This window comes from Macrobrachium rosenbergii, chromosome 27, assembly GCF_040412425.1.
Source record: "Macrobrachium rosenbergii isolate ZJJX-2024 chromosome 27, ASM4041242v1, whole genome shotgun sequence".
NCBI lineage: Eukaryota > Metazoa > Arthropoda > Malacostraca > Decapoda > Palaemonidae > Macrobrachium > Macrobrachium rosenbergii.
Genome location: NC_089767.1, coordinates 29,773,158 through 29,799,921, shown reverse-complemented (window position 1 = coordinate 29,799,921; position 26,764 = coordinate 29,773,158). Strand labels below are relative to the sequence as shown.

Below are 26,764 nucleotides of genomic sequence, written 5' to 3'. Positions count from 1 at the left end.
TTTTTTTCAGGATACCCCAGAATGATGTATAAACGGTTCCGTATATCTTTTGGCATAACGATGTTCGTGTTTTTCGATTTCATCACTCTATCTTCTTCATATTTCCCAAAGAACTTACATCCTCCGTACTCAGGTGGTAAGGTTATTTTATTTTTTCTATCTTATTAGTGATAATTGTGTGATTAATAATTTCATTTTATTCAATAATAGACAGTAAAGTCTAAAAGCTTGTATAGGACGTTGTTTTACAAATTAGCTTCAAAATATTCAGGTGAACTTAAATCGTCCATTGTGTCATCGTGAATTCCTGTTATCATGTGAGTCATCGCGAGGTAAATGTGTAATTTAGGTCAGTGTGAACTTGAACTATCCATTGAATTATTGAGGGTTCGAAATATTATTTGGGTTACCTTGATCTTAAGACCTTTTTAAGTTGTGATCTGAAGCGGTCCTGGTCTTTTTCGGTCCTGGTCTTTCGGCCGTAACATTCAAAACAATGGAAGACGTTATGTTTATGGTATTTACCGTTATGTTTATGGTGTTTACCATTATTATTTCATGTTTTACGTACATCCCCAAGGGGCTGGTACTACGGCCGAACGACTCACGGCCGAAACGACCCGAATGCATCTGAAGACATCATTTTAATGTTTTGATTTCAGGACTTCATTCGTGTTTTTTTTTAGAACTCCAAACATCAACTTTGTCAGTGTGATCTCTTGACATATCGGTTATTAGGAACGTGAATCATCATTTAAATGAATATTAACTCAAGTCAGTATTTGGGTTGTTTTGTGCGTGCTTGAACTCAAGTTGTCAGTTACGTCATTGTGAGCTTGAGTTTTTATACATTTAAATTTCATTTGCATTACCACGAACTTAACAGTCATCATTGGTCATTTGGAATTTAAGTCATCCTTTAGGTTATTACAAATTTTGATTTCAAGAACTTGGGGTTTTACCTGCTTTGATATTTTTGTAATCTATTCAGTTCAAAGTAGATCTGTAAACTCGTTTCTCCGCGCTTTGGCAACACTGGTCTGTATTACTCTTTTGGAGACTATCGTTTTTTTTTCCACTATCGGTTTGTTTCATGAGCAAGAAAGACTAGTAAATTATTAACTGTATATGAGGGAATTGGCAATGTTCAAGGGAAAGAATAGTAACTAGATATTGATATAAAATTTGGAGTGTTGTTAGCATCTGAAGATCACCTAATGGTAATGAAACTGAAAAATTGTTTTCTGGAACTGTGAAATACTTACTTTTTAAGTAAACCTACGTATATAAACATTTCTATAACTGTTCCTGTAAACACGTATTTTCCTAACATACAAAATGCTTCTCATATACTGTAATTTATTTTACAGACTCAGCACATATTCTAGCAATTGCAAAGCTCTTCAGATCAGTATTCAGCGCTGATTCGTCAGTTGAACTCCTGCATGATGAATCTGACCAATCCCTCCATCTCCTGAGTGTTCTGTGTAAATCAGATCTCGATTTTTCAAATGCTATTTTTAAGGAAAAGTATTCCTTGCATCCTGATTTACCAGGATGCCCATCCATCCGTATAATATCAATGAAAGGATACGTTCAACCCAGAAAATATTCAGTTTTTGGTGAACTAAACCTCCATCAGAATGAGAGCAAAAACCAAGTGGTGATCTTGTCCTACCATCACAGTGTTCTCCTGAAATTTGTTACATCGCAGCCGGAAAGGTGGACTAAAGGACCTTTGCTTTTAGTGAACTTGAAGCCTCATACGTGCGTAAGGTATGTTCTCCTACCTTTAGGAACTACAGTATATTATACTATTATCCTGTCATGTTAAATATTTCATCGTGATTTTGTTCTAATCAAGTTTTATTTTAATAATCTTAGATGCTATGTTTTTGCAAGCGCGAATAACGTCATATATTTATCCAGGTGGTATTTTCTTTTCTAGGAATATTTTGATAACATTAAGTAAAGTCCACAAATCTTCACTTCTACAAATGAAGATGTCACCTGGCGGAGAATCCATTCGTTATGACATTATATTCTTCAACCCGTTTGCTGCTGTGGATACACGTTTCCAGTACTGGGTTAGTTTGGATTACTGGAAATGTTTTTCGTGTACTTTGTAGGCTATATTTCTTACCATAACGGTGACTCAAAAGATGCATGTGACTGAGCTGTTTATGGAACTTGCTGATGTCCAAAATTCGAGAAATTATCGAAAAATAGTTATTAACACTTTCTGGCATTTACTATCCAAAAGACAAATTATTGCAAACCTCCTTTTATTCTAGCACACTCCAGGTGGAAATTGGTAATTATACTTTAGAAATAGAGATGAATGTTTTCTTTGAGTGTGGCGTGAAGTAAAGAAAACGGCGAGGCACCAGACTAACCAAGGTACATTTTCTAAGGGTGATTAGATCGCGGGAGTATGCGAAAATTTGTCTCACGAGGATTGAATATTAATTAAAGTAAAACTTTACCTTGGTAATAATTTATTTAAGAAGAATTATAAATATTTTTTTAGACTTTATAAATCTGTCTCATATTTACGGTCACCGAAATATTTACTATGAATGGTGATATTCACTTGGGCGTACCGCGTTTCTTACTTGTACTTCCTAGTTGTTTTGTGTCTGGTTTTGTTGTTGTGTCAAGTTGTCAACTTGTGTGCGCAAGTGGAACCCTCGACAGGATTTTTGTGTTTTGCCCTTGCGCATCGTGTGCTTTATTAATGTCGTCTGGAGATGTGGGCACATGGACAATGCTTTGCGTATTTTTTTCTCTAAGTTTCCTCGAGTAGTATAGGCTAAGTGGAATTTTAGAATTCAGGCTTTGCTTGAAAAAACTATGTTCTTAGGCTTATAGGCTATAGATGACCAAGTCATTGCTAACCTAATTTGTGTCACTCTGAAAACATTCAGTAAAGTTCACCTTAGCATATTTAGAATCAGAGCTTGTAGAAGCATCGTGAGGAAGTTAGAATAGGTAATTCTAAGCCGGCTGTCCGCGGTGAGCTAGACCGTGGCAATAGGCGTTTTTCCATGTTATTTTACTTGCTTTACAAGAATTTAAAGTAATATTTTGTCGGCCGTTGCAACTAAACTGTAATTGACCTTTGAAGACTACATGACTTGAATTACCTAATGCAGGGTAGGTCTAAGCCAGCATTCCGCGCCAAGCCCACCCCCCCTCCATAGCTAATACGGCAAAATTGTAACCAGTAAACAACTCTAGGGTACGTTATGTTGGTATTTTTAGGGGTGTTTCCTGGTTACAATTTTGCCGTATTAGCTATGGAGGGTGGGGGGATTGCTGCGGAATGCTGGCTTAGACCTACCTGCCTTAGGCAATTCAAGCGTAATCTTCAAAGGTCAATGACAGCTTAGTTACAGCCGGCCGACAAAATATTACTTTAAATTCTTGTAAAGCGAGTAAAATAACATAGGAAAACGTCAATTGCCATAGTCTAGCTCACCGCGGACAGCCGACTTAGAATTACCTTAGAATACATCTATATTTCACCTGCTGTGCATTCCCCCCCCCACAAAAATGGGAGTTCCCCCAAAATTGTAGGATATGAAAGATGCAATATTTTTAAAACTAGGCCTGCAAGGCTAATTTATATGGACATCTGTGGCCTATAATCTAAGGAACACCAGTAACATGTTTGCACCAAAGAAACCATGACTAACCTAGGCTATGTTAAGTTAGGGGAGTCCGCTGGGGTAAAACCCCCCATCTGGGTAAGGAGTCAGTGTCCATGGTTAGATTGCATCCTCATTGCTCATTAATTTGCAGTGCAAAAGGTTAGGTTAGCCAAGGGTAGGGGCAAACCCCTAGGCCAGGTAAAGACCTGGTTCCCAAGGTTAGGTCAGACTTCACCCCAGTATTTGCCTCGTTTTGTGTTTTCCCATACCCCAGACACCCTGGCTTTCTACTGTGGTTCCCATAATTATGGGATGTTTTTCAGTATCATTAACATACTAATTTGCTACCAAACTTAATGTCAGAAACATTTAGAACACTCTGAAATATGCAAAAATCATATTTTCAAATAATTATGGTTTGAAGTAAAAATTTATTGAATTAATATTTCAGGTATATTTCCTATATGAAGATGTGCATTCATAAAAAAAAAACAAAAGCATACCTTTCATGTTTTCTAAGTTATTACAAAACATTTGATAAATTTTTTGTTTTGACACTCAAAACTTACAACCTATTGATAAATTTTTTGTTTTGACACTCAAAACTTACAACCTATTGATAAATTTTTTGTTTTGACACTCAAAACTTACAACCTATTGATAAATTTTTTGTTTTGACACTCAAAACTTACAACCTAAAGAAGTAAAAATTTATATTTCTAGAATGACAGCACAAAATTCAAGGAAACTTGAAGTTTTGTAGTGAAACTTCGAAGTTATGATTATTGGTAGTACATAAAGTAATTATGAAAAATGGGTTCCTAAAGAGAGTTTTAACTGCTGAACTATTATTATTCTGTGTTATGGGGCTCTCTCAGACTATGAAAATGTCATCAACAGGTCCATGTGTTTAAGTAACACCACATTTTTACTGAAGGCCATAGTGATACTGTAAATTCAGGAATTATTACATTGCATTTATTGCAAATCCAGAATTGTGTAGATTATTGCAAAACTATTATTACCTAAGTACAGTAAATAATATTACAAGCATACTAGTAATTTATCATTGAAACCACCAATCCTGCAAGCTTAAATTGTGTACACTTGGTTGTCAGAACGTGTTGTAATTAGCTGTTAGTCGTCATAAAATATAAATAATTTGCTAGCAACTTAGAAGTTTAAATATTAGGCTTGTGTATTCAGAAAATTAAACCATGATCTTTAAGAATAATGAATTAGAAATACCATAGGTAGATACTCTGCTTGTCTACTAAAAGGAAAAAGGAATTAATGCATGTTACAATAAACTGTATTGTACAGTTCTGTTGTTAACATGGCTATTTGGACCTGGCTGTGGATAATACAATCATGCATTTGTCAGACACTGATAAAATTTACTTGAATGAGGCAGACCAGATGAAAGCCACTAACACAGATATTACCAAAGTGTAAAGCTTCCAGGAATTATTACATACTTGAGGTTTGTGCCAGAATAGCAAGGGCGTGTTACATCCACAGCCAAACACAGCAATGGAGCATCCATCAAAACGTTCAGTTAAGAACTATACAGTATACTGTATAATGTATATATAGTTAATGAAAAAACAGTACTTTGTACATGCAAATGTCAGTAAAGACATACTGTACTCGTTGCTTGACTTCACCACTTTTGCCCAGAGACATACACAATGACATAATCAGCAACATACACGCTATCCAAGACTCCTGGGGTATAGGCTAATTAACCAAGCTGTAGTAATTGTTCTTATATGTGGAATGAAAAATTTAAAAAATTCAGCCTTAATAATATCAGAAGACCACTGCAAATTGACGTATATTGTAACTAATGTCAGATTTTTTCCACTATTTCCCTAGGAATGGAATCCAGCTAAAACAGTTCACTATGATGAAGTTTTCCCAGAGCGATTCCAAAGCTTTCATGGTTATACTCTTCAGGTAGCAAGTTTCACTGATGATTTTCCAGTTTTGTACAATATTGATCATGCGGGTAAGCATAATACTGTAATATAATGCTTGATACCTTAAAATGCTGCCATAATCGTTTATTGTACTTTATCCATTACTAGAAGAAAATTGTGCAAATACAGTCAGTACAGTAAACCCCCCATATTTGCGTTCTCACGATTCGTGGACTCATGCTTTAGCGGGTTTCTCTGGGGAACATATCTACCCATTATTTGTGGAAAATTCGCCAATTCGCGGTATTTTTCACTGAGAAATATTCACTAATTACTGTATTATCATATAATTTTCATGAATAAATGCACTTTTTGTGATAAAACTATTAAAATATTCAGGTATAAGCATTTTTACAGGGTTTTTCTTGTGTTTAAACTATCAAAATGGGCAGTTCTAAATGTTTGTAGAGGGGTTTTTAAGTATTCGCGGATTTTAGCTATTTGTGGGCGGGTTGCGGTACGCATTCCCCGCAAATACGGGGGGTTCACTGTACATCTCTCACGTGCATTTGCTATATTATGGGGTGACTGGTTACCCAGGAGGTGTAAGCAGCCTAGACGGAAGTACTTATATCATTAACCCAGAATCTGTAGTGGGGTAGTGCCATCAGTGCACCCCATGCGGTGCACAGTAGGCTTTACTTAAGATCTTTTGCACCATGCCTTCGGCCCCTAGCTGCAACCCCTTTCGTTCTTTTTACTGTACCTACTTTCGTATTTTCTTTCTTCCGTCTTACTTTCCATCCTCTCCTAACAATTGATTCACAGTGCAGCTGTGAGGTTTTCCTCCTGTTACACCTAGGAGAGCTGTTAATCAGCTCAGTGGTCTGGTAAAACTAAGGTATACTTACTTACACCTTTCAAACCTTTGCTGTTAATTTCCATTTCAGTGCTGAATGACCTCATACGTCCCAGTGCTTGGCCTTTGGCCTAAATTCTATATTCGATTCAACTATCCCTGAAGTCTCCTAATGTCTTCAGATGTGTTCAAGCATAAACTAGATGACTAAGTCTGATTAGAAATACAAGGATGAAAAAGGGGTTTATCAAATGTGGAGTGGTAATTGATATGGCCAGTACTCTGAAAGTAGCCTAATTCCTAGTAATATGACAACATTATTTTGGACATTGGGTATGTTATAATAGACATTTAAAATTCCTTTAAAACTGGGGAGACAAAACTTGAAAAGTGGCCAATTTACCTGAAAAATGTTTCAGGAAAATTATAGAAATTTCCATATTATTTTTTTTCTTGCCCTTATATCAACACAGTTGTCCCTTAGGAACATTTTCACTTTCAAGTTGTTAGCCTTTTAGGTAGGTGTCTTCTATTTCTGTTGGAACACTTGGCTAGGCAGCCTCAATAGATTTTGTCAGACTCGAAGCTTGTTAAAGACTCAATATGAGTTTTTTTTTTCAAATTTGGAAAGTACACTTTGAATAGTATAGCCACCCTTTGTGCATGCAATGATTTTGCCCAAGTCCACAAAATCTTGAAGAGGACTCAAGATATAAACATAATGCCAACAGTGTAGTATCCTGACCAGTACATTAATAGTGCATGAAAGTACATTCATTCTGTCCGTATCCTGTGTCAAGGGATATGTGGTGTTAAGAGGGATTTTCTGAAATATTATTTTGAAGATTTCTTAAAATTTGCATTTGATAGGCCTAAAAGCTAAAATTCTTTATGCTGCTGAATACTGTGCAGATACAATACAGAATAATGTCCAGTACTATACCAGGAAATGACCTGTTTTTACTTTCAGAAAGGAGAGTAATGGGTTTAGCAAAGAGCATGTTGGATGTTCTGGCAAGCCAACTAAACTTTAGTTACAACCTTCAGGCAGAGATTCCTTTACAGCTGAGGTCCTACAGTCAAAACTCCTCTATTGATTATCGAAGTGCCATTGTAGGGCAGGTCATAAGAAGAGAGAAGGATATCATCATTAACAGGCTCTTTCTGGAGGATGAGCATGAAGAGCTTGAATTCTCTTATCCTTTTGCCATGAGCTCCTATGGTGCCTTACTTAAGGTATAATATTCAGTAATTCTCATACACATTTCCTGATTTCTTAAATTTAACATGTCATTGATCCATAGTCAGGTTAACAGCTTTAAGGCTTGGAATTTAATTTTATAAAATCAGTTCATTATTTAATATGCAAAATTAATGTAATGCAGGTAGTTCTCTACATACAGACTTTCAGCTCACAAACTTTCAGAGATACACACTTCCTTGTCTGCATGGTTTGTTAAATATATAAACTTTATTTCATGTATTTCATTACCACTTTTCTAAGGAAAGATTAAAGTTTCATTCGGGTAACTTACCAAGTAATTACTGTACATAGCTAACGTATCTACTTCGTGCGGCAACTTTTTTAATTTAGCAGTAGCGCTTCTTTTTTGTTGCTATCTAGGCGACAGCCCCACCCACTATCAGGAACAACCTTGCAGCCATTACTCAATTTGTTTCTGCTTGTCATGGTGTTAACATCACGCCATTAGCAGCAGCTTTGTTGGATATTTCCAGTTGTTATTTAATTTTTAGTGAAGTACCGTTGTTTTGTTCTGATTGCGCTCAGGTTATAGGCAGTTTATTGTTATAATTTTGATTAGTTCTCAACAGATTATTTAGAATTATGTCTGATTCAAGTAGTTTTAGTATTTGCTATTGCAGTGAGTTAATCTGCAAGGCTAGGCAAACTAAAGCTTGCTATGATTCTCAGACGATCTGTACTAAATATAGGGGGCAAGATTGTAGTACTGTATTGATTAAACCTGTAATGAATGTTCAGCTTGGGATAATAAGCAGTGGAAGGTTCTTAAGTCTCATTTAGACAAGTTAGAGAGAGACAGAAAGAGGAAAGCAGCATGTAGAGCCGAAAAACGCTCTCTTAGTTCAGAGGCTACACCAAAACCAGTCTCGAGTCTAGATTTGATAAGAAAATTAATCTAGTTGTAAGTACCATTGCTGATTTGGGAGCTTCCATTAAAGTGATTATGGAAAAAGTGCTTTCTGAAAAAGTGCTAAGTGATAGTGCGGTGCAAGTGGAGGAGGTGGCTATTCGTCCTGTCGGTTCTCCTAGACCAAGGTTCCTGTCCTGTTCTCCCAAACCTGGGAGAAGACATACCAAATGTCCAAGGGAGGCAGATGGGGTTTGCCCACGGGTAGTTGCCCCCTCAGCCATTCGACATCCGCTTCCGAGTGTCTGGTCCCCCATCCTGAGCACCTGGCACCCACTCCTGAGCACCCGGCGCCAGCTTCTGAGGGCCCGGTGCCTATTCCTGGGCACCCATCACCTGTTTCGTCTTCTCAGAGGTTGCAGTCTCCTTCGCCTCCTCCAGTTGGACCTCCAGTGTCGTCTCCTTGGCCTGTGGACCCTGGTGAGCCTACTGTGGCTCCTATTAAATGAGAGTTAGCTCAAGTTAGGGACTTACTGAAGAAAGCTCCTCCTGCTCCTAAGCCTGCTCAGAATGACATCCTGTCTCCGATTTTCTCGTAAGAAGAGATCGACTAAGAACCTGCTGCTCCTTCAGCATATGCTGCCTTATTGTGGTGCTTGATGGCAAACTTTCCCTCCTTTTTCCCCCAGCTGCCCTGTCTTCACCTGCTTCGACATTTTTAATGAGGAACCAGCCAGATGACAGGACATGCCAAGATGGTCCTCTCATCCTCCTCCTCTAAGAAGTCATTTAAGGAGATGGGAGACTGGCTTTCCACCAAAAGAGAACAGGGTAAAGCATCTTTTGTTTTTCCTTCTTGCTTAGTTCGCAGGAGGTACTTGTCCTACATGACCGGAGAAACTCCTTTGCGAGTTGTTGCCTCCTCCCAAGGGGACTTCTATGGTCTAATCGACTCGTCTCGTTGTTCTGCTTTCTTGTCGGCCAAGATTATGTTTTTGTCCACAGAACTGGATCATCTAGTCAAGGACATGTTTAAAGTTTTTGAAGTCCTCAATTTCCTTGATTGGTTTGTGGGCACAGTGGCCAAGAAAATCGAGGACCGTCAAGATCTCGCTGCGGATTTTGCCTCGGTCTGGCTTGTGGTTTTGTCCTGTGCGGACAGAGCCGTTAGAGATGGCTCTCTAGAGCTTTCTGCCTCGTTACTTTTGGGTTACTAGAGAAACGAGAGCTCTGGTGCCCTTTTACTTCCAGCTTTGATGTTCTTGCCTGGACAAAAATCATCTCTTCCCTCAAGACATGGTGGAGTAAATAGCTTCAGACTTGCAGGAGACGACCTAAGACTTGTTGACCCAGTCTTCTAGGTGCCCCAAGGACTCATCTTCTTTTCAATATAGGACCACCTCCCCCTCCAGCAACAGCCCTTTCTTGGAGGGAGATCTCGAACGCCATTTAGGTCCCGTACAAATGTCTGGTTTGCATCCAGGACCATCAAGAAGAGCTCTTCCAAGCTAGTGTAGAAAAAGTGAGGCAAAAGTCCTTCATGTACCTCTAGGAGCCAGACTTCTAGAGTTTTGGGAGAAGTGACAGGTAAGAGGAGCGGATCCCTGGATCATCAATGTTTTGAAGGTGGGTTATGTCATCCCATTCTTGGAGAGCCCCCATTAGTCACTTCTCCCATCACATTGACAGCGTACTTGGTAGGTTCGAAGAGACATTCAGCCCTGTTGGAGGAAGTTTCCTCTATCGTCCAGAAAAGAGCCATAGAGGAGGTTTAGAATACCAGCACGGAGGGGTTTTACAATCGTCTCTTTGTGGTACTGAAATCATCAGGGGGTTGGAGACCAGTCCTTGATGTAAGCGCCCTCAGTCATTTGAAGTCAAAATTCAAGATGGAGAAGAGACAGTCAGTCCTTGCATCCATTCACCAGGGTGACTGGATGGTAACCATAGATATGCAAGACACATATTTTCATATCCCAATTCATCCAGTTTCCAGAAAATATCTGAGGTTTGTCTTTCAAGACAAGGTGTACCAGTTTTGGGCCCTTTGCTTTGGCCTTTCGACAGCCCCTGAGGTGTTCACTCGAGTCCTCGTTCCCCTTTCGAAACGGTTCCACATAGGAAGGATCAATGTCAGTCTTTACCTAGGTGACTGGCTTCTTTGATCCTCGTCGAAGAACAAGTGCATGGAGGGCACACAAGAATCTTCTTCTGACCTAGGAGCTGGGCCTTCTTATAAATCTTCAGTAGTTCCAGTTGACCCCTTCACAAGAAATCCACTATCTGGGGATGATACTAAACTCTCGGGTTTTTCGGCTTTTCCGCCTCCCAAGAGGATATCCAACAGACAGTCCAGAATATTCTAGCCCTTTTGTCTTGTTTGGCTCAACAATGGATGAGCCTACTGGGGACTCTAGACTCCATAGAAATGTTTGTCAGACTGGGCAGATTACATAATGAGTTCTCCAGTTTTACCTGAAAGCCAACTGGAACAGAAAGACACAGCTGGACCGTCATGTTTTTCCAATCACCCCAGAGATCAAATCTGATCGGCAGTGGTGGCTGTCAGAAGAAAGGCTGTCAGAAGGGAAGTCCCTTCATCCTCTGAACCCCGACCTAGACTTCTTTTCCGACGCCTCAGACATAGGCTGGGGACCCCTGCTAGACAATTAAGAAGTCTCTAGGACATGGACCCCAGATCAACAGGGTTCACATATCAATGTAAGAGATATGAAGGCAGTTCAGCTAGGCCTTCAGAGTTTTTCCTCCCTAGTCTGCAACAAGACAGTAGTGGTGCACGCAGATAATACCATGGCCTTAGCCTAGATCTGTGGAAGTTGTGAGGCAGGCCAATGATAGATGTGTTTGCCACCTCCAGGAACCATTGTCTTCCTCTGTTTTGCTTGCCAGCCCCAGAGCCTCTTGCATGGGCCACGGACATCATGCTACTACTGTAGATTGGTCAAATCTAGACCTGTACACCTTCCCATCCTTCAGCATGATCAGGGAGCTTTTGAACAAGTTCCAGGCACGCCACATTGCAACCATGACCTTCACAGCCCCTGAGGGAGTGGTTCCTGGACGACCTACATCTGTTGGTGGACTTCCCAAGAATGCTTCCCCAAAAACCATCTCTACTCAGACAACCCCACTTCAGAAGACACCACCAAGGGGTATCTGCTCTTGCCCTGACAGGCTTCAGTTTAATGAAATGAACTGCCAGTGCTATACACAAAACTAAGCAGAGGTTCTCTGAAAAACTCATTACTGTAATTTGTATCATCACCAATGCTATGAAAAATTAAATTAAATAACAGGAGTGAAGATAAAAAAATCAAAATACAGTAGATACTAAATTTTAAAATAGCTGGTACTGTAATTCTGAATGGTTTCAAAATTTTGTTAAGCTCAGCCAGTTAAAAAAACAGTCGGCAGAGACATACAAAGAATAAATCACTTAACTGCCAGAGTCCCATAGACCTCTGGCAGTTAGGTGATTTATTCTTTGTGTATCTCTGCCACTGTTTTTTTTTTTTAAACAACAGGGATTCATAAAATTTTGAACCCATGCAGGATTACCATCTATTTCCAATTTCAGTACTGTATCTATTTTCATTTTTTTCCTCTACTCCTGTTATAACATTTCATAGCATTGGTGATGATATAAAGTACAGTAATGAGTTTTTCAGTGAACTTCTGCTTAATTTTGTGTGTAGCACTGGTAGTTTATTTTATTAAACTAAGTTGGAGAAATATAGATGTTATATACTTTGTGCACAACATAATTCTTATGTGGCCATCTTTTCCACTATTGTATATTACAAAGGCATTGTATTAATGCAATGAGCTGTATTTTCTAGGTTTAATGAAAAAGCATATTCTAAGTCATTTCCAGATCAGTAGAAAGCTCTCTTTTCCTTTCATTCTATCGCTTATTCTCCAAATTAAAACCTTTTGTATTTTCTGAACCATTAATAGTAGTAAATTCCTAGCATTCCTAATTGTGATTCAGATTTTCTAATAGAAAGAGGCTCTTTATAAGGATTTCCTGTATGGTGCTGTCTTGTTTCCTCCTATTCATTGTCTATGGATCAAACACTTGTCATAGTTCCCTATAATAAGTGGCTTTTTACTATAAATTCACCATGTATTTTTCTTAATTTTTCCAGTCTAAGGTAAGGAAAGTTGCAGCATTAATATGTAGAAATATGGCCTAGAATTATTTACTGTAAATGATTCTTCATTTTTAGCACCACTCTATACAGGTAACATAAATTGTGGCGGATAAACACTTCTTGTTGCTTGGTTTAACAGAATGATGTGGGAGGTTATGCATTTTGATGGGGAATACAAAATGCAGTCTATACATAGAAATTTTACTAGATGTGACAACAGGTTTTCTATGGGGAACATTCAGTGTTAGCACCTTTGGAGACATTAAACCTGCTTATAGGTGTCATAGCAAATTGGCTTGTCAATCTACAGGAAGCATTTTACACATATCACAATTACAGGTTACTCTGACAAAGAGCGCATGCCAGTTTATGGCTGGCTTAATCTAAAATAAAAAGAGGGAAAAGTGATAAATTTGGGAGTAGGGCTTTCTTAATGTCATTCCCTCCACTTAAGGACAATCTGGCACTGCACTAACAGATGGAGCCCAGACAGAAGATGAAAGAACTTTTCAAAGTTGTTAGTCCAAATGTTACTTCAACAAGTTGCAGATTAACAAAACTCGGATACCGTCACAGAAGACATATGTACTGTATCAGAGAATACCATCTTTTAAAGATTAAAAATTGAATCCAGTCAGTTTGATTTATATACCACTTTGGTAGCCTTTGGACTGTAGGGCTTTTAGTGATTTTGTTGATAATCAGGAAGAGGTCACTTCAGTAACTGTCATTATCTTATCTCGTTGTGTGTGTATCAGTGATTGAGTCACTTCTGTGAATAGGAAGATCAGTTATATTGAGTGTATGAGTCTGATTATGGAGGGAGGCTGGTTCTGTGCATCTGGTTACTGGCTACATCATCCAGAAAGGATCTCCCAAGATGAAGAATGGTGCAGGAAGTTTATTTACAGATTGCCTGAAGTTATCTGTGATGAAGGCAAATCCAAATGATAATTAAAGAAAAATTATGTAATTTATTTCAAGAAATAGTTGTATGGCCATTACTTTCAAGTGAGATTGAAGACTTGGTCAATGCAACAGTTATCAATATTACAGTTATAAGAAGAGTGGTTTGGTAGATACTTCTTTGCACAAGGGATGCCAGAATTTCCAATCCTTATCTCCCACATTGAAATAGGAATTAAGTCATTTCACATTTTATTGTTTGTTCCATATAGTTTTTAGACCCTGCAACTTACATGTAATCAGAAAGGAGAGTTATAAGGATATTTGAATCCTTTAGGGGGAAGGTTCCCTTCAGTGATTTTAGGACCTATTCTTTCTTGTTGACAGTTTGAGGATTTGACGGCTGTTTTTCAAGTGACACAGAAATCAGCCTCTATTGGCTTTAGCTAGTACTTTCTTACAATGAGGTATCTTGGCTATATCCCCTTTGAGATGGATGGAACAAATAAATCTTGTATGTCTTCCAGTAAGGAAGATATTTAATAATGTTTTGGGGTGGACAGTATCATGGAATCAACTTCCAGAAAGGATGAGCACTAATGGACATTGTCATTGGAGAACAGCTGGCCTCAAGTGTTTCACCATTCTTCAAATAGGCAGAGGTACTAGTTATGATTGGTGCTCCCATACATTGGGGGATAAGTATTTATTGATACTAAATGGCCTGGGAATTTTGCTCTGTTTCTTAGTTTTTCTCTTCATTCTTGTATCTGGTATGAACAGAGCTGCTGTTATGGGGGGTATTTAAGGGTTTTTCTGCTAGTCTTTCGTGAGACCTTCTGACGTTGAGGATGTCTTTGGTTCTCTTCTCATTTCTTTTGAAATAATTCCTGCCCTATAATCACATTGGCAAAAGTTACTATTGTACCTGTATCCAGAACATTTTGTCTTGATTCATTACATATGATTCTTTCAATAAGTCACATAGCCTATGTGTACCGTATTTCTTTTTTGCATGTGCCCTGCTCTTTATTACATCAATTAACATTCTTCCAGTTTCTCTTCTGTCTTTCACCTACTAGACAGTTTAGCATGGCTAAAGTTCTGATAGTGACAACATTGCATTATACTTTTCAACTTTAGACTACAATACTGTACTGTCATGCTGGTAAGCCAGTGAGGTAACTACCCAGTGCTTGGGAGTTGTTGAGTATGTGATGGTGACAGTTAAAATGTCCCCTTTTTCCCTTGTTTCATTCACATTCTTTCTCTATGAGCTTTGTTTTTGGTGTGAGTAGAAGATGTTTTTGGTGTGAGTAGAAGAGAAGTTCAATAAATGCAATAAACTCTTATACTCCAAAAAATCAAATTGTAAATGAAATTAGACATACATTACATGAAATGAAAATGCAAAAGATATCTGTTACTCTATGTTGGATACCATCTCACATAGGATTAGAAGGCAATGAAAAAGCTGACACCTATGCAAAAGAGGCTAGAACACTCCCAATATCAGCAGAATTATTACCATTAGAAGATTATACTAGATACAGTAAAGCGGTGATTAAGAAGAAATGGCAAAATAACTGGAGGAAAAGCAATCTTAATAATAAATTAGGAGAAATAAAAGAAACTGTAGACCCGTGGCCATCATCCTATCAGAATTGCCGCAGGTTTTCAGTAATGTTGACACGGCTAAGAATTGGTCACACTAAACTGACACATGGTTACCTGATGAGTAACCCCCATGCCCCTATACCTATGTGCGAAATATGCAATATACAAATAACAGTAAAGCATATTTTAAAGGTATGTCCAAAATATAGAATCAAAAGAGACATTTTATTTAGAAGATATTCCTTTAAAGATATACTGTCAAAAAATGACAAATTTTCACATTTTAATATTTTAAAATTCCTTAAATTTAATCATTTATACGATAAAATATAAGATTCTTAGAATAATTTGTAATATATTCCTAATTAACTTAATTAGTTCTTAGATTAACATATGTCGCTAGGTTTAATTAAATTATCAGAGTTTAAATAGCTTGTCTAATCCTTCAGGCCAGCCCTAGGAGAGTTAATATTAACTCAGTGGTCTGGTTAAACTAACGTTAAAAAAAAAAAAAAAAAAAAGAAGAGAAGCTGCTTTAAGATAAGAAGAGAATAACAAGAAGTAAGAATGTTGAGAGAGAGAGAGAATATGGATTTGAAACTTTTGAAAACTATCATGTAATTTCATAATTTTATACCCAAGTAAACCCATGGAGGAAGATAGAAAGCTGACAAGTAGAAGGGATGAGAAAAAACTTATAAAAGCCTAAGAACCACAGTTTGATATGAGGCATTATACCTATCATCAAATGCTGCCAAAAAAACTAGATGTTAATAAGGTTTCCCATATCTGGAAAGTTAGTACTGTAGTAGTTGTGGCAGACTCTTCAGATCTTTCATGCTACTCTTATTTGAATATTATTATCTTGCCTGGGTATCAGGTGACTACTGTACCAAATTGGTCGAAGTAGTAGTCTCCTGTGTAAATGGTCTTAAATAGGATTTAGACCTTGCCAGATGATATCCTGTTTGGCTCTCTTCTTTAAACTACTTTACCAGGGAACTTTTTACTAAAGGACCTCAGTGCATTCACCCAAAGTTCCAAAAACTAGTGTGCACTACTGGCCTTTCAAAACATCAGTATCCACATTCCCTTGTGGTGCCACACTGACGTATAGTACTGCCAGCACTGGCATAGTTGCTGATAATAATCTACAGAATGCAATCAATTGTAAGTTATTTATGGAATGGTGTAATGGCAGTATTATTCATATTGTTGTTAGGAAGTTCAGAATAGAAAGTATTAGGCATATCTTAGTTTTTCTAATGTGTATTGCTGCTTTTGCATGCATATACAGTATTTATATGTATGCTAAGTTATTTATTTTCATCTATATGAGTGTTTATTTTGAATAATAATAATAATAATAATAATAACAATAATAGTAATGTGTAATAAAAATCCACAGTTATTTAGTAAACTGTACAATAAACAAGCAGACTTTCGAACACCTGAACGTTGTTCTTCATCAGTGTTAACATTAAAATGTGAGAGGGTAGCTTTCTTATGAAGAGCTTTTAAAAATGGGGGGCGGGGCAAGAAGATAACAGCCCATCACGGAAGTGCTGGTTCAGGTGTTGCTAGCTTATTCCAAGTTCAGCGGGCAATTGCGCCAACCTTCTTGATCCTCGAACTTGTGATGTTGCAGCTGCCTGTGCTGTATAGGTGCCATAAACATCCACAGGGACGTTGGCTATCTGGAAAGAGAGGGGAAGAGGAAGCAGAGCATCATGGTTCACACAGTCAGCATCAGTTTCGAAATTAAAATGTTATATGTAGTGTTTGGCAGCAAACCAGCTGATAAAAGGGTCTTCATTTGTAAATGTCTTATCTTCAAAAGATATTCCCATGTTTATAGCAGCACCTTCAATTAATCTTCGTACGTGAGAATCATCACTTTTAAAAATAGTTCGTGCACCATCCCATTTAATTCTATGGTCTAAATTAAAACTATGAGCCACCAAAGTGCTACCCTGTGCATGAAGATCACAGGCCCTTCGGTGTTCCCTTAATCTTACATCCAGACCCCTACCACTCTCCCTGTAGTAACAACCATTGCAATCATGACAGGGAACCTTGTAAGCACCGTTGTTTCTCTTATTGCTGTCTTTGTTCTTGGTAAGGGCTTTTGCCAAGGTTATTTTAAGTAAAAAAATTTCTATATCCTTTTGGTATTACTTTTGAGACTTCTTCATCAAAGGTCAACGATAAACTAATGTTTCTTGTTGTTCATTTCTTTATTGGCATGACATATAAAACTTCCTTTTAGCTTGGCTGATGGCGTTAGTAGTGAAATGCTTCGGTACTTTAAAGACCTAAAGGTGTCTACGACATGAGAAAGTTCTTTGTCTAAAAATTTGGGGTCGCATATACGAAGTTCCCTTAAAACAAAGCTGATAATACCATTCTTTTTAACTGGTTGTGAGTGGTGGGAAAAATGATGAATCTAATTTTCTTTCTTAGTAGCTTTTCTTAAATCTGAAAAGTTGAAAGAGTTACTGTTTACATCCCTGTGAATTAGAACATCTAAGAAAGAAATCTTGCCATCAACCTCTTTTTCATCTGTAAATTTTATAGAATCAATAATGTTGTTGGCAGTATTCAGTAAGAATTCTAAAGCTACGTTGTCACCGTAAAAAATGACAAATATATTATCTCCATATCTCACCCACAGAGCAGATTTAGTTTGGGTTACTTCTCTTTAATATTTCAACTTCTATGAACTCCATGCACAGGTTTGCTGAAACTGGTGACAGCGGTGAACCCATTGAAACACCAGCTTTTTGTTGGAAATATTCATCATTAAAAGTGAAAATGGTACAGTGAACACAGATGCTGACCAAGTCAAGAAACTGGCCGCATGGAATAGGAAAGCTGATAGTCCCTTTAAAAATGTATTATCTGTTTCCGTGGGGATACAAACCATCAGCTTTGATGAGGAACCTTACCCCTTTGGAAGTAGGGTAGTCTCTGCAACTGACTAGAAATGTTATACTTTCAGTTATGCATGCAATCATGGATTATATAACTCCTGAAACCTCCTTTCTGCCTGGCAAAAAGGTTGGCCACAGTAATAGGACCCTGAGAATGCAATAGAATGATTTACTATATGTTTTACAACCAAAATTATCAAACTAAATTCTCATAATATTGTGAAAGAACATAAACCTTTTTAGTTCTGCCTTTCATATGTTTACTTCTCTTACAGATGACGGCTGCAGACACCCGTGTAGGTATTGTAGTGAGTCCTTTCACTACAGGAACTTGGGTGGCACTGGCATTGTCTCTTATTGCTATGACCATTGCTTTCCACTGGGTTGTAAAAGGGACTGCAGTGATTCCTCTTTTTCATTGTAGGTATTTCTCATGTTTTTTCACTTGATTATATGCAAATAACTGTTCTATGTATACGCATTATAAATTGCACGGTACAGGAATAAAAATCCAACAAGATTACAGCACTAATGAAAAAAAGACAGGAAATCTTATAAAAATGTAGAGCCATCTAATTTTTAGGGACACCAAACCATATACGGGCAGTCCCTGGTTTACGATGGGTCCGGCTTACGACGTTCCGAGGTTACGATGCTTTTCAAATATATTCATCAGAAATTATTTCCCGGTTTACGACGCATGTTCCGGGGTTACGACGCGTCATACACTGATCCGACGGAAGAAATATGGCTCTAAAATGGCAGAATAATCAAAATTTGGAGGTTTTTTTGATGAAAAACTCAATAGAAAAATAGTTTACATCGTTTTCAGTACACCCAAAGCATTGAAAGTAAGATTTTCTCAGGTTTTTTGACGATTTTCAATGATTTTTCGGTTTACGACAATTTTCGGTTTACAACGCGGCGTAAAAATGCAACCCCTGTCATGAACCGGGGACTGCCTCTACCCTATTCTTCTCTTAAGTGCTTATAAGGTTTCATTCTAAGATTTTATTGAGTGCCATCTACTGTCAAAAAGAGCATTTCCTTCAAAAGAAATAAAATAGTACAGAGGGACTACGTAATTGCTAGGTAGCCAGTTGAAGAGCAAAGGATAAAATTCTGGCTCCCTAGGCTGCTGTTTACCAAAACTTCATTTATTAATCTACAGGTATTGTAATTTTATTCCCAATTCTTTAAAAAGGCCCATGATTTACAACTGTGAACCTGGGTAGCCTCATGATGAAGTCTCTCATCAGATGAGAAACATGGTGAAAACTCATGACTCTTGGTTTAGAATTATATAAAGGCATGAATCAGATATGATTCAATGATATTTCAAGTAGGCAGTAAAGAAAATGCAATTTAGGTTTGAGTTAGGTTAGTTTGAATTGGGTTAGCTAGTTGGGTTAGGTCGAGTTTAATTTTGTGCACCAGCTTGTCGGAAGGTGGCACAGGGTTTCAGTTTGTCTTAATGCTTCCTTATAAACATTAGATTTTGGTTTAGGTACTGCAAGCCTTCAAGAAATTTTTTTTTACTGATGTTTACTGGAGGTCATCACAAAAGTTAAACACCCTAGCTTCAAATCTTTTGGGTTTTGATTTTGTACAGACTTTTTATACCTTGCTTCATTTTATTAGTAAATCTCTAGCCAGTGGCTGGTTACTTGTAAACAAAGTCATATTTCATCCCATGATATATAACACTTTCATAAGTAGAGTACTTTTCATGACATGCAAAAGTATCCCTTCATGGTTAGACTGCATTCATTTTCCTCAATTTTTTTTCTGGCCTGCACTAAATTAAATGAGTGTAAAGTATGACTATCCACTTTTCATTCAGTGGCATGTTTTGTTGTTTGTCCCAAATGAATCTTAATTTCAAGTGCCCTCTTTAATTATTTCTTTTCTTTAAAATTTTATTCACTTATAATGTACATGGCCTTATATTTTATGAATGAATTAAAATAAAATTAGGTGACATAATTTCTTTAGATGAGTTTTGTGAAAACTGATATACAGTACTGTAGATTGTTTTGGTTTCTCTTGGCAAAAATTCCTCTAATCTTCATCAGTAACCAATGGAAGTTTCATCTGTTATGGGTCACCCAGTGAATGCTTCTAAAAGACAGAGACAGACAATCCAACCAAAAACATAAAACTCTTAGGATGAAGCAGCTGTAGTTTTAAAAAATCTTCTAAGTATGATTGTCTAGTGTTTTCTATTCAATAAATTAGTAGTCTTTGCCTAATAGTGACTCCTTTTTTTAGACCCCTTTTTTATAGTCAACTTTTTAGGCTCACCAAACCAACCATCTAGGCAAGGTGACTCAATGGTGTATCTGTTACCATTAACAATGATCAGGAACTTCAGGCTCATGTGTTTATGTTTCATGTTGGGTGTACTGCAAACCACCAGTGTTGAAAAATGCTTGATGCTAAAAGGGAATGGAGTGATGCCTACAAATCTTGAGTCGTGTCTGCTTACGTAAACAATGAATTAATTCACTGAAGTAGCTTGACATTTGTCAGCTGAATCTGACGACTTTCAAGTAACAATGGCTATCAGGACTTTTTGATATGTTTTACTGTCAAAGAAGGATTGAAAGAATCAAAAAGAATCAATGCATACACCTGGACCTTTTACTGTCTCTGGAAATGAGGAATAGTTCCTGTGTGCATCAAAAAGAATAGATAACCATGTTATACACTGTATGTAAATTTACACATTCAATAGGAATTGGGAACCTTCTAAATCTGTTACATTGGTTATATTGCCACAGTTCTGGCAGATCGCTACAACACCAGCTCCATTCACCCACATTTGACAGAGAACCATAACCAAAGACCTAAAATAAGGATTTGAATCTTGATGAATCATACACATTGAGTCAAGATTTTAAATGCTCTTCAAGGCTGTCTCAGTTTTTCATTTCCTATCAGTTACCTGTACCAAAAGCCTCTGACTAAACATTATTTTTTGCCTGCAGGTAAAAATAATAAATTGCAACATATTAGTCTACAATATTGAAAGAAGCACCCAGCATAGGAGAGTATAGAGCAATCATGTAGACACTGTCAGCAATTAGGGAGGTACCATTGTTTTGTGCAGGGCTGTAGCCAGGAATTTAGCCGGGGGGGACACTTTTGTGGAAGATGAACCAGGCCAGTGGAGCAAGCCCCTACAGTTGCGGGGGTGGGCTGTGAGCCCCTCTCCCCTGGAAGATTTTTGCTTTCCAATTTTAGAGGCATTTTGATGCACATATTTTTGACACCTCCAAGAACTAGTATTAAGTGCTTCATCTGGTGGAATAATATTAATAATATAATAATAATAATAATAATAATAATAATAATAATAATAATAGTTTTTTATATTTTCCCTTAAGATCAAAGATAATATCTCATTACACATCACTTTCATATCTCAATATACAGGCACTTAATACCCACACATTTTTTTTTAGCAGAACAAGGAATAAAAAAACCAGTATACAGTATTTTATTAATTTTTTTCTTCTGTATTGTGGCCTCTTACTCATGCAAATAATGCTGTATCTGATCACAACAGACAAGAGGAACATAAACAGTTGCTGAACAGTGGCAAATCTAGACTTTCAGCATGCTGAATACTGAAAATAAAACAATGAAGACACATCACTTAAATCAGAAGACAACGACAATTCATGTGCCTAGCAAAATCTTCAATCACTTTGTCTACATCTATCGTAACATCATTATGAATCTCCATAAGTGTCAACACTTCCAACCGCTCCTTACTCATTGTAGATTTTATGTCCGTTTTTATTCTCATTAGTGCTGAAAATGAGTGCTCCACACAACAGGTCATCACAGATATAGTTGCTAGCAACTGCAGAAGCTACTCATCATTAGGCAGTTGTGTACATGCCTTAAAAACAGCAATTGTAGTGGATGGTCTTTCATGGGCCAAGCTGCTTTTCCACCTCGTTTCCTATGTTATCAATTCACTGCGAAGGGAAGTTGGGTTTGGAAGATCTTTAATATAAATGTTGGCTGAAAAACCAATAGATTCAGTATTTAGATTTTCAGTCACAGATGGAAATGACTGATGAAGTTGGAGAACAGGATGATCCTTTGGAAACCTTGTTCTCATTTCTGATAGAACATAGTCAACAAAAGGATAAAAGACATTGACTGTGTAGTGGTCATATGGCAATGAAATTTTAACATTCCCTCTATGTTGCTGCTTAGTTGATGTGCGTGGCACTTCCACTGCAAGATCTAGAACAGTAGCCATTTCCTCAGCAGATTTAAATACGGAACTGAAGTGATTGTCTCTGCAGGCCGAAAATTGGCGATTTTAGGCGCTTTTTGTGGCCTATTGGCGCTGAAAAGCTCTGATTTTCGGTTATCAGGGCCTTGGTTAGGTATGCATCAGCGCCAATACCCAATATCAGCGCTGATAAGTGGAACTCCACGATTTTAGGCGCTGAAAATTGCCGATTTTCGATGCTAGACAAGCACTAAAACCAGATCGCCGTTAACTGCGAACTGCCTATATATATATTTTTTTAGCTTTTGTGTGAACACCACCTGAGCTCCTTAATCTTCATTTCTGACCGCTTGTAGTCTCATCTCTTGTCTTTTGCATTCTTTACAGTGCATGTATGTTTTTTTTGTCTGATATTCTCTCTTTGTAAACAGGAAGTTTCCTACAATATTTTATCACTTTCTTGATGTGTTTGTTGCAGTCCTGTGGAGAAAGAGATTATTCTGATTAGAGTTTACTTATCTGGTCCATCAACTAATATGTTTTTTCATTTAATGTCAGATGCAGACATGTTTTCAACAATGATTTGGTTAACACGACCACTGGTTAACCAGCCAGTACCAAGAATTGCTGATGTACCTGGCTGTCAACTTATTCTGTATTTTTGGTGGGTAATGGCGCTTGTACTCACAACAGTGTACACTAGCAGACTCATGTCATTTGTCTTTTACCCGCAAGATGGTCATCACATCACTTCAATACAGCAACTCAAAAATTCAAATAGACAGTAAGTATCACATCTGAAGCCCAAAATTACTCCTTTACATATTGTTCTTCTCATTAAGGTCCATGATTATTTATCTTTCCCATTTCTCAGCTTCTAATTAAGCTGAATATAATTGATGAAGGAAGTATGCAAGTGCCCTTTTTTTTTCATACATGGTATTAAATCCCAATCCATTTCTAGTTTAATATTTATACTTTCTTTTGTTCCATATTTTTTTGTCACATTTTAGCTTTTCACTTGTATTTTTTGGTAAGTTCTAGCTTCAAATGCTAATATTTGCAGCATCAGTCATGTCTTCTGTAAACTTATAAATGCAAAAACTCACTGCATTATGAGCTCTGAACTTCTTTATTTTTCAGGATGTATGCTACAGATGAAGCAGTCTCTCTCCCACACTTCTTGAAGGACTATGTCTCAAGTAAACATTTGATTGTGAATCTAATTGACAGTTACATAAAGGAACAAGTCATCAACAATGAGGCTGTGTATGTGGGCTCAACATTTTCCATATTATACCATACTTCTAAATGGCCCCTTAAAAACATTTACTTTGTTCAGGAAAGGTTTGGGGCATCATATGAAGTCTGGGCATTTCAGTGGGGAACACCCTGGAAGCCTGTCATTGATAAGTAAGTCAAATGCTTCGTGTATACATAGTTTGTTATTGAAAACTTTGCATATCCACTTCAAATATAAATCCCTGACATATTTTTTTTTTTTGCTATATCACACTTCTCATTTATAAATAATTTTCCCATACAGAAATCAATTGTCCCTATTTCAATTTTCAGATACATAAAAAGGTTGGCTTGCTTTGGCCTGGTGAAGAAGTGGGAGAGCAATGCACTTACTTTGCATTATATTCTTCATCCTCATCAGGTATTTGATAGATACTCACACCCTCCAGATACAAACTCTCGTCGTAATTTAAATCTTTCTGATTTCTCAAGTTCATTTACAATATTAGGGGCTGGATATCTAATAGCATCTTCTGTTCTCTGCCTAGAAGTTATAGTTCGTGCAGTTAAGAAAATCTTCAAAGGTGACAAGTTAAACAAGGCTAAAACAAAGAAAACCCTTGATTTAAAAGAGGACCACTTTAGAAATTCTTTTTTACTAAACTCATCCAGTTCGCAGTTAGAAAAGGCACATCATTCCAATTATGAAAAGGAAAATACACCATTTAGAAATGAAATAGTGAATAGTATTAAGTCGGCTAATAGACTTGACAGAGAAAACCCAAGGCGTGAAAACTTGACCTACTCTGAGATGAAGGTTATTAGGGAGGTAAATAATCAGCCCTTCATTTCTGATGATACAGAATGCAAAATTAAAATAGTAGACAGTGAACCTGACAGCAGCACTTTGGTAACTGCTAATGTAGTTGGCAGAAAAAAATACACATCACAGAATGTTAACCTTTGCTTGGAAAGAGAGACTTGAAAAGTTAAAAAATCAATCATTCCTTTTAGATGATAAAACAGACAGTACAAATAAAGTAGAAAGAAGGACTGGTAAATTAGAAGGCTGCACTTTCAAGGCTAATATACTTGGCAAACACAAAAACTAAACACTTACACCATGGTGGAAGAGTGAAACTTCATACTAAAAGCCCAGTTAACTTTAGGCTTCAAAATAATGAAGATATCTTGATTAACCCAACACCTTCAAAATACAAGAAAAGGAAATAAAATAATTAATTCACTTCTAATGCAGTACTATGATAACAACTCAAAAAAGGCATCCTTCATTCTAAATGATACCAGTATGTTATTGTACAGTGAAGAGCAGAACAAAAGAAGAATTTCATCTTGCCAGGGTCTGAAACATTGATTCAAAGAATTAAAATTGTTGGCATCAGCTGAATTAACACAAGAGGCTAATGGGTCAAGTCCTTATGTAGTTGACTGAAGCATCCAGTAAATTTACCCATTTTCCAAGGTGGAAATTTTCAAGATGCTAAATTCGTGTTGCCCAAAGTACAACTCGGGAACTATTGTCTAACTGATACAGGTACAGATATGCGTTTCAACTACCTTTCTGGTATAAAAGCAATTAAACCGGACCTCTGATATTTCATGAGAACCCCAATTTTCCCAAAGGAAAGACTATTAAATCCTACTTTGGCAGATGAGCTGCTTATGTATCTTCCTTCTAAACAGAGACTTTCTTAAGATGACACTCCAACCTGTCACTTTGAATATTTTATTAGCAGCCATTACCACTTTCAGTACTGTATCGCACCCCGATCTACACAGGTGGCTCCAAGTCCGTTAAAGGAACTGGGACAGCTGTCGTCTTCCCCACCAAACTTTTACAACCACTCCTACCACCAGTGGCAAGCATACTTAAGGCAGAACTATGTGCTCTTCTGTTTGCAATAAAACAACTATTCTACCCCTCATCATCCTTCATTATCTTCACAGACTCTGCTAACTCTTTAACTCTTATCCAATCTATTACCTGCACACACCGTATAGTCCGTGAAATTTGAGATGGCTTTTATCACATTTCAGTGTGGAAAAAGCAAATCTGCTTCTGCTGGACTGCGAGCCATGTGGGTATCATAGGCAATGAGCAAGTGGACTCATTGTCCCGCTCTGCAACTTTGTTGGGATGCCCGCATTTCAAAACCATCCCATATTCAGACAATATTCCATTTTTCTGTAACTACCTACTAAGTTGCTGGCAGTGTTTCTGGACTAAAATCTCAGATAACAAGCTCGGTGCAGTTAAACCCACGCCATAAGAAAAGACGATGGGAAACAGCATTTGCACGACTACATATCAGTCTTACAAATCTAATGCTCTCCCACTTGATGAACGGATCCCCTCCAACACTGTGTCCAACTTGTGATTCCCCTCTTTCAGTATCCCATATAATCCTTTCCTGCCCTCAACACACAGTTGCATGCAACAGCATTTCCCAGCCTAACCTCTCTTCCCCGTCCACCTCGCCCTCAAGGTGTTCTGACCGAAGCAGAACACTTCTCCATAGAAATTGTAATATACTTTTCCCAACAAATACACATTCTTCATCAAATGTGAATCACTAACTTTTACCACACTTATTATATATAAATAGCATAACAAAGCACCGTATGGTGTGCTTGATGGATATTAATTCAGTTCAATTCAATTCAGTACTGTATCGTCCCGGAAGGCTGGCACAGTGACGAGACAATTTGTAATGACTTGAAAATTATCCCTGGATTTTTAAAGTACAGAGAGTTTATGTGCACAGCCAACCTGGGATACTCTGAGAAACACCATCCTTATCAAGGTTATTCTTAACGTAAGATAAAGTCTGGCTGAATACATTCTAGGGAATCACCTTGAACATGTAACTACTTCCTGGAATTAATTGATGAGAAATCTAACCTTTGAGGGGGCATATAATCGTTTTTATGCATACAAAGGTTGATGTGAAGAGCAGTAGTCTAGAGTTTATTCAGGTACTTGTATAAAACAAGGCAAGGCAAAGTACTTTAATCTGGGTTTCTGATAATCTTGTTTCTCTCTTCAATCTCTGAAACATCTTGGACAGAA

The 26,764-nt window shown here is 37.5% G+C and overlaps 1 protein-coding gene across 1 annotated transcript; it reads left to right on the top strand.

Moving 5' to 3' along the window:
* On the top strand, positions 1-26,584 carry LOC136853517 (glutamate receptor ionotropic, delta-2-like). Its single transcript, XM_067129182.1, has 9 exons — positions 1-136; positions 1,371-1,776; positions 1,949-2,087; positions 5,532-5,664; positions 7,405-7,670; positions 18,452-18,596; positions 22,990-23,215; positions 23,575-23,844; positions 24,007-26,584. The coding sequence occupies exons 1-9, from the start codon at positions 22-24 to the stop codon at positions 24,656-24,658; spliced, it is 2,352 nt and encodes a 783-aa protein (XP_066985283.1). The 5' UTR covers positions 1-21; the 3' UTR covers positions 24,659-26,584.
* The last annotated feature ends 180 nt before the right edge of the window (positions 26,585-26,764 follow it).